At 37.4% G+C, this 13,745-nt stretch overlaps 1 protein-coding gene across 1 annotated transcript in view; it reads right to left on the reverse strand.

Annotated features, from left to right (window-relative positions):
- Nucleotides 1-13,120, reverse strand: part of PPP1R12A (protein phosphatase 1 regulatory subunit 12A) — a 147,164-nt gene extending 134,044 nt beyond the window's left edge. The window contains 1 exon segment of the mRNA XM_047739768.1: nucleotides 12,674-13,120. Coding sequence (XP_047595724.1) covers nucleotides 12,674-12,910 — 237 coding nt within the window. The 5' untranslated portion in view covers nucleotides 12,911-13,120.
- Between the last annotated feature and the right edge of the window lie 625 nt (nucleotides 13,121-13,745).

Consider the following 13,745-nt stretch of genomic DNA (forward strand, 5'->3'; position numbering starts at 1 on the left):
CCACAATCATTTTTAGAACGTTTTTTATCATACTAAAAAGAAATAGTATACCCATTAGCAGTCACTCCCCATTTCCCCTCAATACCTCTAGACTTTGGCAACCATTAATCTCTCTTCTATCTCTATATATTGCCTATTCTGAACATTTCATATAAATGGAATCATCCAATATATGGTCTTTTGTGACTGGCTACCTTTACTTAAGCATAATGTGTCAAGATTCATCTATACTGTTTCCAGTATAGTACTTTGTTTCTTTTTATTGTCAAATAATACTCCACCAATTCCAGGAACATAATAGAGGACATTTTACTTATCCACTCAACTGATAGATATTTGTGTTGCTCCCTCTTTTTGGCTTTTATGAATAATGCTGCTATAAACATTCATATACAAATTTTGTGGGGATATCTGTTTTCAATTCTCTTGGATATATACTAAGGAGTATAACTGTTTGGTTATAAGGTAACTCTATGTCTAACCTTTTGAGGAACTGCCAGACTGTTTTGGAAGTGGCTGCATCATTTCATATTTACCACCAGCAGTGTAAGGGTTCTAATTTCTCCAAACCCTAGTTAATACTTGTTAATGATCTGTTATTTTTATTAGAGCCATTCTAGTGGGTATGAAGTATGGTTTTGATTTGCATTTCCCTGATGGCTAAGTAATTTCATTCTGTAAACTCTATGAGGGTAGTATTGTTATCTGTTTTGCTTAAAAATAAAATTCCCCCAGGGGCACCTGGGTGGCTCAGGGGGTTAAGCCTCTGCCTTCCGCTCGGGCCATGGTCTCAGGGTCCTGGGATTGAGCCCCACATCGGGCTCTCTGCTCAGCAGGGAGCCTGCTTCCCCCTTTCACTCTGCCTGCCTCTTTGCCTACTTGCGATCTCTCGCTCTCTCTCTGTGTCAAATAAATAAATAAAATCTTTAAAAATAAATAAATAAATAAATAAATAAATAAATAAATAAATAAATAAAATTCCCCCAGCATTCAATAGCTATGATACAGAAGAGGCCTCTGATTTCTCTTTCAGGTTAGCATGTAATGAGAGCTATTAACTACATGTAAGAAGTGAAGAAAACAGAAAATGGTGCTGAGATTTTAGTTTAATAAATGGAAAACTGATGATATCAAAAATAAGATGTGGATTACATTAAAAAGGAGAACAAATCATATAAAGAGAAAAATTGAAACTATAGGAACGAATGATATGGGAAAGAAAAACAGACATAGGAGAACCTTGGAACATTCTTCTTTAAGAAAGAAAGAAATTAGGGGTGCCTGGGTGGCCTAGTCAGTGAACCGCCTGCCTCTGGCTAAGGTCATTATGCCTGGGTCCTGGGATCGAGCCCTACTTTGGGCTCCCTGCTCAGAAGGGAGTCTGCTTCTCCCTCTCCCCTAGCTCAGGCTCTCTCCAGTTCTTTCTCTCAAATAAATAAAATCTTCAGAAGAGAAAGAAAGAGAGAAAGGAAGAAAGGAAGAAAGAAAGAGAAAGGAAGGAAGGAAGGAAAAGAAATTAAAAGGGACACTGAACAGGGGCATTCAGAAAACAAGCAAGAAGAGAACAGGATCAAAGAAGGCTGTAGACACTCGTTACCTATAACTTTAACGTAACTTTCACAGGGATGTTCTTCCTGATATTCTAGGTTAAGTCCTCCTAATAAAAACTTTCATCTCACCCTGTATTTCCATTCTAACTCTTACTAAAATTTTCATCATTTGTTCATACTACCACCCCACTAGATAATATGCTACATTCAGGCAGGGAACATTGTTTGTAGCGATTTGTACAAACGCCAGGCATATAGTAGATAATGAATTATATATTTGTTGTGTGAATTAATCACTAATTTAAATGAGTAACAACACTATATATCTGTAAAATGCAAATACTGTTTAACATTTTAAATAACTTATACACAACTTTTACATGTATTTAGTCTTCTATCTTAGTCTTCTATCTTAGATACACTAGAGACTTTACTGAAAATGTCCTTTGTATAAAGAAACATTAAAAAAGCATGTTATTTTGAGCAAAACATATAAAATTATGGGTGAAAGTTCTAAAAAGCAATCCTAACAAAACGATGCCATGAGTGAGCAAGGATACAATACCCACTATAGCATGAAAAGTTGGAAATATAATATTCATCACAGACAAGTGGGAAAATAAATTTTGGGATGTACACACTCACACACACACATGAATACTATGTAACCATTAAAAAGGAAAATGAGAATCAATATTCATTAACCTAGAAGTTTTTTTTAAAAAATGTTTAATTTAGGGGCACCTGGGTGGCTCAACTGGTTAGGTGGCCAACTCTTTGTTTGAGCTCAGGTCATGACCTTATGGTCATGAGATCCAGCCCTGCATAGGGCTCCATGCTGAGCACGGAACCTGCTTGAGATTCTCCCTCTCCTCTCCGCTCCACCTCCCCCTACCCCACTCATGTGTGTGCATGTGCATGCTCTCTCTCTTTCTAAAAAAAAGTTTAATTTAAAAAGAAGTTTACAAACCAGAAAATTAAATACAACACCATTTATAGAAAATTATATACTGAACAAAGATGGACAAAAGAAAGTTTACTAAGGTTCCACATGGGCCTACCTCAGGCCTGAAAATCTGAAAATCTGAAAATCTGAATGGTCTTTTTTTTTTTTTTTTTTTTAAATAGGCTCCATATCCAACATGGAGCTTGAACTCACGACCCTGAGATCAAAAGTCACATGCTGTACTCACTGAACCAGCCAGGCATCCCAGTATTTCTTTCTTTCTATTTTTTTTTATGTTCTTCTATGATACTTTAACTACTTAAATAATTATTCTTAAATGTTTATCTGGGATAAAATACATAAAGAACAATAAACAAACCTGAAAGTAAGCCATGTTCCAAAGCAGAAAGGAGATGGGGAAGACGAAAAAGCAAGAGCAGAAGACACTGAAGGCTTAATAATTACTTCAGGCTTTTTCATGTATCTCATGGGATAAGTAAAAATGTTGGGATGATCAGAAATTTAGACATTTTATTGTTAAAAAAAAAAAGATGGTTGAAAGAGTTAAGCAGCAACAGACATTTTGTAATGAAAAAAACTTGAATATGAGACAGGTTTTTTTTTTAAAGATTTTATTTATTTGACAGATAGAGATCACAAGTAGACAGAGAGGCAGGCAGGGAGAGAGGAGGAAGCAGGCTCGCCACTGAGCAGAGAGCCCGACGTGGGGCTCGATCCCAGGACCCTGGGATTATGACCTGAGCCGAAGGCAGAAGCTTTAACCCACTGAGCCACCCAGGCGCCCTATGAGACAGTTTTTATGCAGCTTGTTCCATGTACTCAGAAAGGATAGACTGCTGAACATGTCATCTGTCCTAATCTTTCAAGAAAAACTGTACAAATTAACATACTTTTGAGAAATACAATAACTCTTAATGAAATGCAGTGTCATGAGCTGGCAACAGCAGCATCAAAATCTTTTCTGGAAAACAAACACCTACAAAGAAACACCATGTTCAAATCATAAGTTAAAATACTGACTTATTTCATGTGAAGTCTAGAACACAAAGAGTATGCCAGGTTAACATGAAGAAATTCTGAAGCATACACAAGTCCAATGTAAAAAGAGTTAAATAAAATCCAATATGGCCTCCTTATGATTATATTCCAATTGAAAATAAGCATTTTTAAAAATATCATCTAATCACTGACAGTATTAACTATGATTACCCATGTTCACCAGACATACACTCTTGGTCACCAAATGACTATCAGTTTCAAAATTAAACTCTCCTGAAAGAAAATCAAACAATAAAAAACACTTCAACACTGAAAATATTCAAAAGATCACTGTGGAGCTGAAGAGTTCCAGAAATGTTCCAAACAAAAGTATGAATACTGGAACACATTTATAATCATCTAAAATAAGATTAAACAAAATGTACATACTTTAATATGTTTCCTATAAAGGTAATTGGTATGTGTGTATTTTGAAAGTTAATCCAGGAAAATAGACTCTTCCACATGGTTAACTTCTTAAGAGGGTATCAATTCACATTCTCACAAAATTCCTCTTTGGCACTATGCAAGTATTTAAGAAACTGGCACAAACTTTCTATAACCTTATCTTTTTGTTGTAGAACATATTAAACTACAAAAAAAATGTAACTTCAGCTCAAATATGACTTAATAATCAAACTAAAGTAACTTCTTAAGTGAAACTCTCCCTGCAGAGTATCTCACTCAACGCACATAAGGCATTTAAACAGATTACTAAAAAGGTGACAGCTGAGGAATGCCTTCATTTCTTTCCATGGTTTCTACCGAATGTCATTTCAGAAATGCCTATACAACACATGACAACGTGGAATGTCTCCACCCATGAAAAAGCATTCTAGTCGAGCAAGCACACTTAGGGCAGTAACACAGACCTCAAGTTTGTCTTTTTATGGTTAGCCAGCATAACAATGAAAAGATAAACAACCAAAATACTAATAAGGTCAGAAAATCCTGGCATACAGCGATCCGCAGTGAAAGTGTTATTTAGAAAAAAATATACAAAACTGTGATTAAAATCATTTGAAAATATCAATTAGCTTCTAATGCCAGTATCCTAAGGACTCCTTTTCTAAACCAACAACCAACAATTTGTTTGAAAAAAGTCATTTTTAAATTATGTTGCATAAATGAAGCAAAATTCTGCTTATATTGGTAATCAGGAATATAATCCATTTCAAAAATAAATCTAAGATCCTGCTAAATTTTGACTAACAATGGCTACCTTTGCATTTTAAGCATTATAAAAATAAGTTACTGGTATAAACACTCGTATTACAATTTTTAATGACTGTGCCCAGGTCATGCAAGTCTCCACTTTGTGATTTGAGCTGTGCTTTAATAGAAATAAGCTAGGAAATACATTCCAGAGGAAGACTACATGCACAAAGGCTTATGGAAATATAAATATGAAACTGGTGGTTCCTAAAATATGAACTGGTGGATCACTTTCACTGGTTTTGTGAATCTCTAGTTAAGTTCCTTTTTGCTCCATCTTGGGTAATCAGGGGCCAGGCACTTGTACCCTAATGATCTGGCCTGCCACCATCTGAGTGCCATCATATGCTTCCAAAAGGAGGACACAGGTAATCAAGTCATGAAATCTGTTCATCCCCAATTACTCACTCTACTTGCATGAAAGATTATCAAGAAAATTTCTGGTTAATACAGCAATAATTTTATAAACTGACATGACTCCCCACTTTCTTTTATTTATTTGGATACAATAGCCTTTTGTTATTAAAATATTCTTTTTCTTTATGAAAATGGTGATGATAGCATAAAGTGGTCACACTGGCAAATAAAAATTAGGCTATCCTCTTTTAGTCAAATTTAAGCAAACATTTTACAGGTCTATGAAATGTAAAATTATGGGAATCAGTGATTTAATGGACAACATGTAAATTACATTCCAAATGTTGCTCTCACTTACCACCACTAAGGAAAAAAAAATTCTGTTGCCATTTCCAAGTTAAGATCTAAAACATAATTTTGCAAAATGGTTTAAAATTATTTTTTAACTTGGATATTCCTACTAATAAAAGGCTTCCAATTAAAATCAAATATGATTAACATTAATAAGTATGGTTTACTAATTCATAAATTCAGTTAATTATATTAGCTTTTCATGTATTATCTCAAGTCCAAATTATAAACACCAATAATCACCGTTCAGGAAGTAAAGTGCAGATTAAATGGTAGTGACAAACTCAAGGTTGTTCTTTTATTTTGTCCGGATATGAGTTTTCCTATAACTTAACTCTTTTCATTAAAAGTGACTTTTCATTAAACAAAGCATGTACAGTAAATGCATATATAAAAATGCCTAAAGCAAAAATATAAATTATTTTTAGGATAAAGGAAAATAGAGACATTTAAAGACTAAACTCTATGTCCCCAAAAAAGGAGTTTTTGTTGCTTTTTTAACTTTCTTGCAACTTCCCAAAGCACTTGATCAAATATTCTGCACAAAATGACCAGTCAAAAACAATCTTGTCAGTTCCTAAACTTTAGGATAGATTCTAAGGTTAATTTAGATATAGTACTACTATATGAACAAAGAAAGTTCATAAGGGGGTTAGCTAGCTAAAACAAAAGTAGATGAAGAAAAAATTGTGTGATATTGTGTGTGTTTGTGTGTGTGTGTGTGTGTGTAGTGTGTGACTCATTTGATTCCAGTTAATTCATTTGATTCATTTAATTCAGCTGATTAACTGAGAAATCTTTAACTACTAATAATCATAATGACTAGAAGATTTAAGAATACTTCTTCAGACTTAAAAGAAGACATCTAGCATGGTCTTAAGTTTGGGCTTTGGAATCAGAAAAACCTGCATGTTAGAACCCAGCTCTGTTGTTTATTATCTTGGCAATCTTGAGCAAGAAAGAAGGGATGCTGTGAGAATTAAATGAGATATTGGGTGTAGAAGTATGTACCACTGTGTTCCACATATACCAAGTCCACAGCAAATGTTCACCAGCCAATTCCACTTCTCAATAAAACACTGATAAGTCATGGCTAATACCCAACTCCAACTCAGAATAGACTATAAAGAACTTTTGGAGGTCTTCCATCTTCCAAAGATGTATACCAAAATGCCAGTACTCCATCTTTCCAACTTGACTATGGAACCCCATAAACTTTCATAGGAAAAGTGGGGGTGAAAATGGAAATATTTTTCAGGCAGAAAGGGAATTGGGAACCCTCGAGAAATAATGTTAAAGCAGTAACAAAATCATTTTCTATACTTTCCATCCCCCATAAAAGTAATCTTTCTAGTCATCTTTAAAAAAAAATCACCTAACAAGACTTTTTTTTTTAAATATATTTTATTTTTAAGTAATCTCTACACCCAACAAGGGCTTGAATTTACAATCCTGAGATCAAATTGCATGGTCCACCAACTGAGCCAGCCAGGCGCTCCTAGACATTTTTTTTTTTTTTTAAAAGCAGAAGTTCTTTTCTTATGTGAACAGTACTTGTAAAATGTGGTAACAAATTTCTTCTATTCCATCTAGTGCTTCTACCTGATTATACTAGAATATGCTCAGTCACAGCTTGCAATGAAAGATGGTCTTGGTTATGACACTTCAAAGTCAGACCACAAAACTGTTGCCAGGAAGCACAAAGGCAGCAACTGCAGAGAAGACATTGTAACAGCAGCACTGTGGGCACTGGTGCCCTAAACCAGCACACCCCATATATGGATAGGGTTGTCCATTTATTTGCAGGAAGTGAGGGGCCAGTTTAGAGGGGTTAGAAGTTTTGTTTGTTTAGGTGGTTTTTTTTTTTTCCTTTTAATAGATTTAGGATGGTTTCAATAAAGAGTTTTAAGAGCCATCAGCATAAATGTGTTACAGTCTTTCTAATAAAAAAAAAAAAATCACGTATAGAGAGTAATTTATACCACACGCTCTTTTAAACAGCTATTGCTGTTATTATTTATAAGTGATTCAATAGATTCTTCTAAGATCTTAACATCCCTCACCCCCCGAAAAAATAAATAATAAACTCTATATTCACTTTTAAACGTATTTCTCATATATAGCAATTACATTATTTTCTAACAAGAGACTCAATATCAACTGCTCCAATCTTTCTTCCTTTTGGTTGGAAAACACTTTAAGTAGCCTTATTAGAATACTTTTAAAGAGAGTTACATTTCAGATTACGATTCAGTGAAAACAGCTTGGCTGAGAAGATTAAGCCCTTAAGAAAAGACTGCACAAAAGTATTCCTTTTACTGTCAAGAAGGGAGCCACATATTTTTACAAAGAAGCTTCAAATGGCACACTTAAAGTTGATAAAAGTTGTATTTTAAGAGCAAAAGGATTAAATACTAAACTTATCTGCAAGTCTGTCTCTATTGAAAAGTAAAAGGAAACTTTATTTTACAATTATGATAGCACAGAACATGGATCTAATTCTACCTTGGTATTCCTGTATAGGACCTAGTTCAGACTCTTATAAAGAAGGTGGCAAATTAATTAATGTCTCAAATATTTTTTTAACACATTACCAGGATTTAAACTGGTTTAGGGTTTTTTAAAAGGAAGGGGATTAATATTAAGAACTTTTTAAAAGCTCAAGATATTTAAACAAATCTACACAGAAGATCCACAACAAAGATTTTCATTTGTTTTATGAACACCTAAGTTCTACTACGTGTAAGAACAATAAGAACTGGATATGAAGGCTTTAAAATTTATCTCACAATATACAAATAAGTATAAAGCTTTGTACTTGTAATAATAGGTAAAAGATACACGTCAATAAATCTTTAGTGAGCACCTAATATGTGCCCGGCTTTGGAAATACAGACATGTGGGAAATTGGGTCCTTATACTCTATCAGGAAAGACAAACTTAAAAACAAACAGTACTCAATAGAAGCATTTCAATAGCAGCAGAGAGGCAAAATATAAGATACAGTGAGCACCCCAGAGAAGAGAGTCCTTCTCCAGTGCCATATTCTTATTCGAATTCAAAGAACAGAAAGATCCCTACTGGCTGGCAATTCCGCTGAACTCTGAAGAATAACTAAGATTTGACTGGCAAAGAAGGGAGGGAGGATAGTCTAGTGGCAGAAAAAGCATAACCAATGGCATGAAAATAGAAAGGTAAACAGTAAAAAACAGAACGCAATGGAGATACATCAGTTATAAGCTAAATGATGAAACGCTTTAAATTTAAGGAAAGGAGTGACACAATGAAAGTGATATTTTTTAAAAATTATTTTTATAGCAATATGAATGCTGGATTGGACCAGAAACAGAACAGAGGCAGAGAAAGCAGTTAACATATTACTGTACTCCAGGGATAAAGTAATAATGGTATAAACTAGGTTGATAATGAGAGTAGCCAGGAAAAGAACTGATGAAAAGGCAATTGTGAAGATTGATTGGATATATGTAGACAAGGGGATGACTAAACAATAACTGAGATATTTAAAACTTGATCCAGAGATTAATGACATCATTAAAAGATTCAGAGCTATCAATGAGAAGAGTAGGCTTGGTGAAGAAAGATTTAAGTTTTATTTCAGGTTGAATTCAAAGAAATTCCTGATAGTGATGTAAAACTAACAACTTAAAATACTCAGACTGAAAAAAGGATACAGGTGAAGTCTAAGGAAATAAAAATATATATACATATGTATCTAAACTAATGTTACATGATAAAAGAGTATAAAACTGAATGGTAACTATGAAAATCCATGTTTGAGTAAGAATCCTTTGAAGAAATCACAAAGCTAAATGTAAATGCAGTAATTGCTACTCTATGGCCGAGGCGGTGAACCTCTATTTACTATATTACTACTTAAATACACATTTTTAAATATAAAATCACAACACAGTGAATAATATTTCATTCTACATCAATACATCATCACTAGAAAAATGGAAATGAGGGACTGGAGCTCTGTAGAAAGGTGAGAACTGGAAATCAACTTGATAGTTAATGGCACAGAGTAAGTAGGTAAGATTTTAAGGTAAAATCGAAGGTTAAACTTAACGTTGTTGGAAGAAATCTCAGTCCTGCATTATGCACACCAGTATCAGCAGTAATCAGCAACAAAGCATTCTACAGAAATCTCTATTACTCTTCTAAAATCTTTATAATGTATACTAAAATACAGATATAGATCACAAGGCAGAAAACTCAACCAGGTACCTATAAAATCAGAAGTGATTAATGCCCACCAATTAAAGTGAAAATCTACTCTAGACCTCAGTTCCAGAAAATGAAGTTTATTTCAGCTTCAATACTGTTCAGCATTGTTTTCTAGCTATGGGAGTCAGGAGGAGAGGGAGGCTACTCCATAGACCAAGACAGGAAATTTGACAAGAACACTGCTTTTTCTCCAATATGGATGACATATTTCTATACAAAAAGAACAGCTAAAAATTAAGTAGCTTTTGTAATTTCTAATGAGAGGGCACATTCAACCAATAAACTTTTAATATAAGCTGCTTACATTAAAAATGGAAGTACAATATGAGATTAAGTGTATTTATGGCGTGTAAAGTTTCTAAAACTTTTCTCCTGACAGTGAAATTTAAGACACTTGATTAAAACCAAAAAGATAAGTGAATATTCCCAAAGACTAATCAATAATCTAGCAAAAACATTTTAGGTATTATATGCTTTTTTTGAGAAGTTAAACTAAAAAAACACTATTCAAGGCTATTAAATCAGTGGGTCAATTTTAGGTTTTATAATTTCAGTACTTAAAACAAGCAGCATTCAAGAGATTTCTTAAAAGGTTAAAATTTTCTTGAGATTCTTTTTTAAAAAGTTTTATTTACCACCTTTCACTATCTGTCGTCCTGAATTTGCCCAAAACGAACTTCTTGTTCGCAAAGTCCCAACACGGGGGGAAGTACGAGTTGATAAAAAAGAAATGAGAGTGGAGAAAACATGATAAAAATTTTAGTACTTGGTATTTTAAAGACTGTAGCTTCAGGGACTTAAGGAATGTGCAGATAAATTACAAAAAAATATTGTGCAAATGATTATGCACAAACTTTTAAACTTTTGCTTAAAAGCTTGTCAGGCAAAACAAAATACCCAATAAAGGCTATACCTGTATGTTGTCAAACTACTGAATTCAGTTAATCAGGAAAACATTGATAAGTAAACTAATTCTTGCAACATGTCCAAACTGAGAGGGGGCAAAAAAAAACTTAAAAAGTCTGTTATATGTATTTTCTCTTCCCACCTAGGCCAGTATTACATTAATATAAGCATCAGAAAATTTCTTCTTTCCCCAAGCCAATACAATTGGGTTCCTCCACAAGTGTGATAACTTTAAATTTCTATCTGACAATTTTAATAAAACATATTGATGTAAACCATTATCCAATTGTACCTTGACCTTAGCATACAATAACTGTGTCTTTCAAAATTAATTCCATACTAAATCGTGCAAATTGCACTTGAAAGATCCTTCATCTTACATAACTACATTACCATTTTCAGTGCCAAAAGTTTCTTTCATTCTCCATACCATGTTTTTAGAATCTAGAGTTTGCTATGCTTTAAAATAAACCTCAGCCAAATAAAAAGTATGCTATACATTAAAGACTCCAAATTCATGGAACAGAAAAAGAACTATAGACTGTGCTATATCTTTACTGGGTGCCACATTCTGAATTCCAGATCTGTCGAGCAATTTGTCAGTCATTTCAATCCATCCAGTCAACTTTGTAAACAAAGGCTATAAGCCAAGTTTGATATGAGAATTCAATTAAATAAAACTTAAAACGGTCATCATTCACCAAACAGGAAGCAGTAAAAGGAAAATGCCACCACACACCTTTTAAAAAGGCAGCAAGGCAATATTCATAAAATACAGAGCCTTAAGTTTCAACCTCTCTAACAAGTTTTTGTTACAGTCTTAAATAAAATACAGCTATGATCTTCCACATACAACCAAGGTAACGTTGAGATAGTTTACAAATCTTTTCATTGTAAGGGGAAGCTATTGCTATTAAGTCAGATTCTAAGTAATTCCAAATTGCCCAGTAAAAAAATGGAAAGAGTCTATGTCTTGTCACCTATTACCAACACTCAAAGATTGCTTTTTATGCAGAACTCTACGTGGTTGTGTTGCTTTTGGCCTGTTAAAGGCAAAGCAACATTATCTCTGGATTGCCAATAGTTTCTCCTTATTTGGCTAACACTGAGAGATCCCAATCAGGCTACTATAAAACTTTAACATGCACAAAGCATCCATTTTGAGAAAGTTTGTGAACAGCTTTCTTTTTTATCACCCCCAAAAGGAAAATCAGAGCTTGGTAATCGGCTCTGAAAACCGTGCCCAGTGTTTATTCTTCTCTTTCTAACCCCAGTGCACACCCCAAGACGTGGGGCTCGAGGATCTCTGACACTGCCACAAACTCTTCTCCCAAAGACACTTCAGCACATTCGGGTCAGGCGTTGGGTAAGCCCTTTTGAACACTTCCTTACCTTACCCACCTCCATCCCCTCCCTTTCATCCGGAGCAGATCAGCTAATTACACCCCATTTCCCCCTCCCCAATGACCAAGAGTAATAAAGGAGAAAACAGGAAATCATCCGCTCAGACACTCGGCTTAGGACTCTTGATTACTATTATTATCATCATCATTTGTAATCAAGCCCTAAAAACTACAGTAAATTCAATGCCCACCTACAAGCCAAAGACGTCCATCTGCTCAAGTGTCCCTAATGCCCCTTGTTGGTCGTTTTCTTTAGCATCCCTCGTCGTCCAAGTATATCACTGACATCGGGCCCAGGTACCACCCCAATACACCCCACTCCGTCTCGACCCCGAATCCCAGACACACGTCCACAAATGGCCCTGGGGCCCCAAGCCGATCACAGTCCCTTTTTCCTCTGCCCCGGAAATCACCCGGTTCCTAACACCAACATCAACTTGTCTGAAGGGGGCCTCAAGCCAGAAGCCCTCCCTCCACCAGTTCTCTTCCCCCTCCCTCGCGGGAAGCCGCCCCCTCACCCCGCAGCAAGGAGTCTCCCGCCGCCCCCAGCCTCCAGAGGCGGAGGGTGGAGAGAAGGCCCCAGCGGGAGGCCGACGAGAACCCGCAGGGTCAGGAGACCGGCAGTAGGGTGCACAGACCTGGTGCAGGGCAGTGAGTCCGTCCACATTGGCGTAATTGATGTCGGCGCCGCGGTGCAGCAGCTTGAGGACCTCGTCTGTGTCGCCGCTGGAGCAAGCAGCCAGGAAGACGGCGCCATCGTCGAACTTCACCTTGGTCTTCTGGCGCTTCACCACGGGCGGCTCGAGGTCCGTCTCGGAGCCGATCCAGCGCTTCAGCTGCTCGTTCCGCTTCTGCTTCGCGTCCGCCATCTTCATCCCCTCTCCTGCCGCCGGGTCTTCTTATCGCGAGGGGGGGGAAGGGGGAGGCGGAGAGGGAAGAGAGGGGAGGCAGGGGGTGTGTGACTGTTTCTATGAGTGCGGGCCAGAGGAGGGCTGGGAACCGGGAGGAGACGCTCGAGACTTCCAGTATCCCACAGAGCACTGGGGCGGCGCGCCCGGCCAAGCGGACCTCCCTTCCTACCCCAGAAGCCCTCCCGCCCCCGGCCCAGCCACCCGTCACCGGCGGCCAATCTAACGTAACTTCGCGAGATCCTGACAGGGAGGCGCCCTTCGGCCAGTGCGCATGCGTCCTAGTCCTGTGCCCGCCCCAGGAAGAGCGCTCCCGCGAACTGCGGCGGGGGCGGTCGGGCCACCGGAGGGAAGCGGGTGTGGTCCAGGCCGCCCGGGCTGCTGGGGGTTGGGACCTACCTGGAAGGGCGGAGACAGGGAAGGGAGGTTGCGCCGCTAGGCTGAGGGCTCCTGGGGTTCCGGAGGCCAACAGTCGGGCGGTACCGCGACTCTACCGGGCCGACCCGCCTCCAGGGCTGTCTGAGCTCTGCAGAGTAGTTCGCTCAGGGCGGAGGATTTTCCTATTGGCTGCGTTGTATGGATGGAATGGAATGGAGGATAGGACGTGAAATTAGGCGCTTACGATTTTCTGAGGAACTCGGGTAAACTTGGGCTTGTCAGTATTGATAAGAAGCTCTCAAAAGTGGGGCCTCTGTAGCCGAGGGTTCTGGTGGCATTTACCCAGATCTCAGTCATAGGTGACCGCCTCATAACAAGGGTTGACCTGCGGTTGATTGCGGCGGCTTCCTGCCAACCTTCACTG

The sequence above is a fragment of the Lutra lutra genome, chromosome 8 (genome assembly GCF_902655055.1).
Source record: "Lutra lutra chromosome 8, mLutLut1.2, whole genome shotgun sequence".
Classification (NCBI taxonomy): domain Eukaryota; kingdom Metazoa; phylum Chordata; class Mammalia; order Carnivora; family Mustelidae; genus Lutra; species Lutra lutra.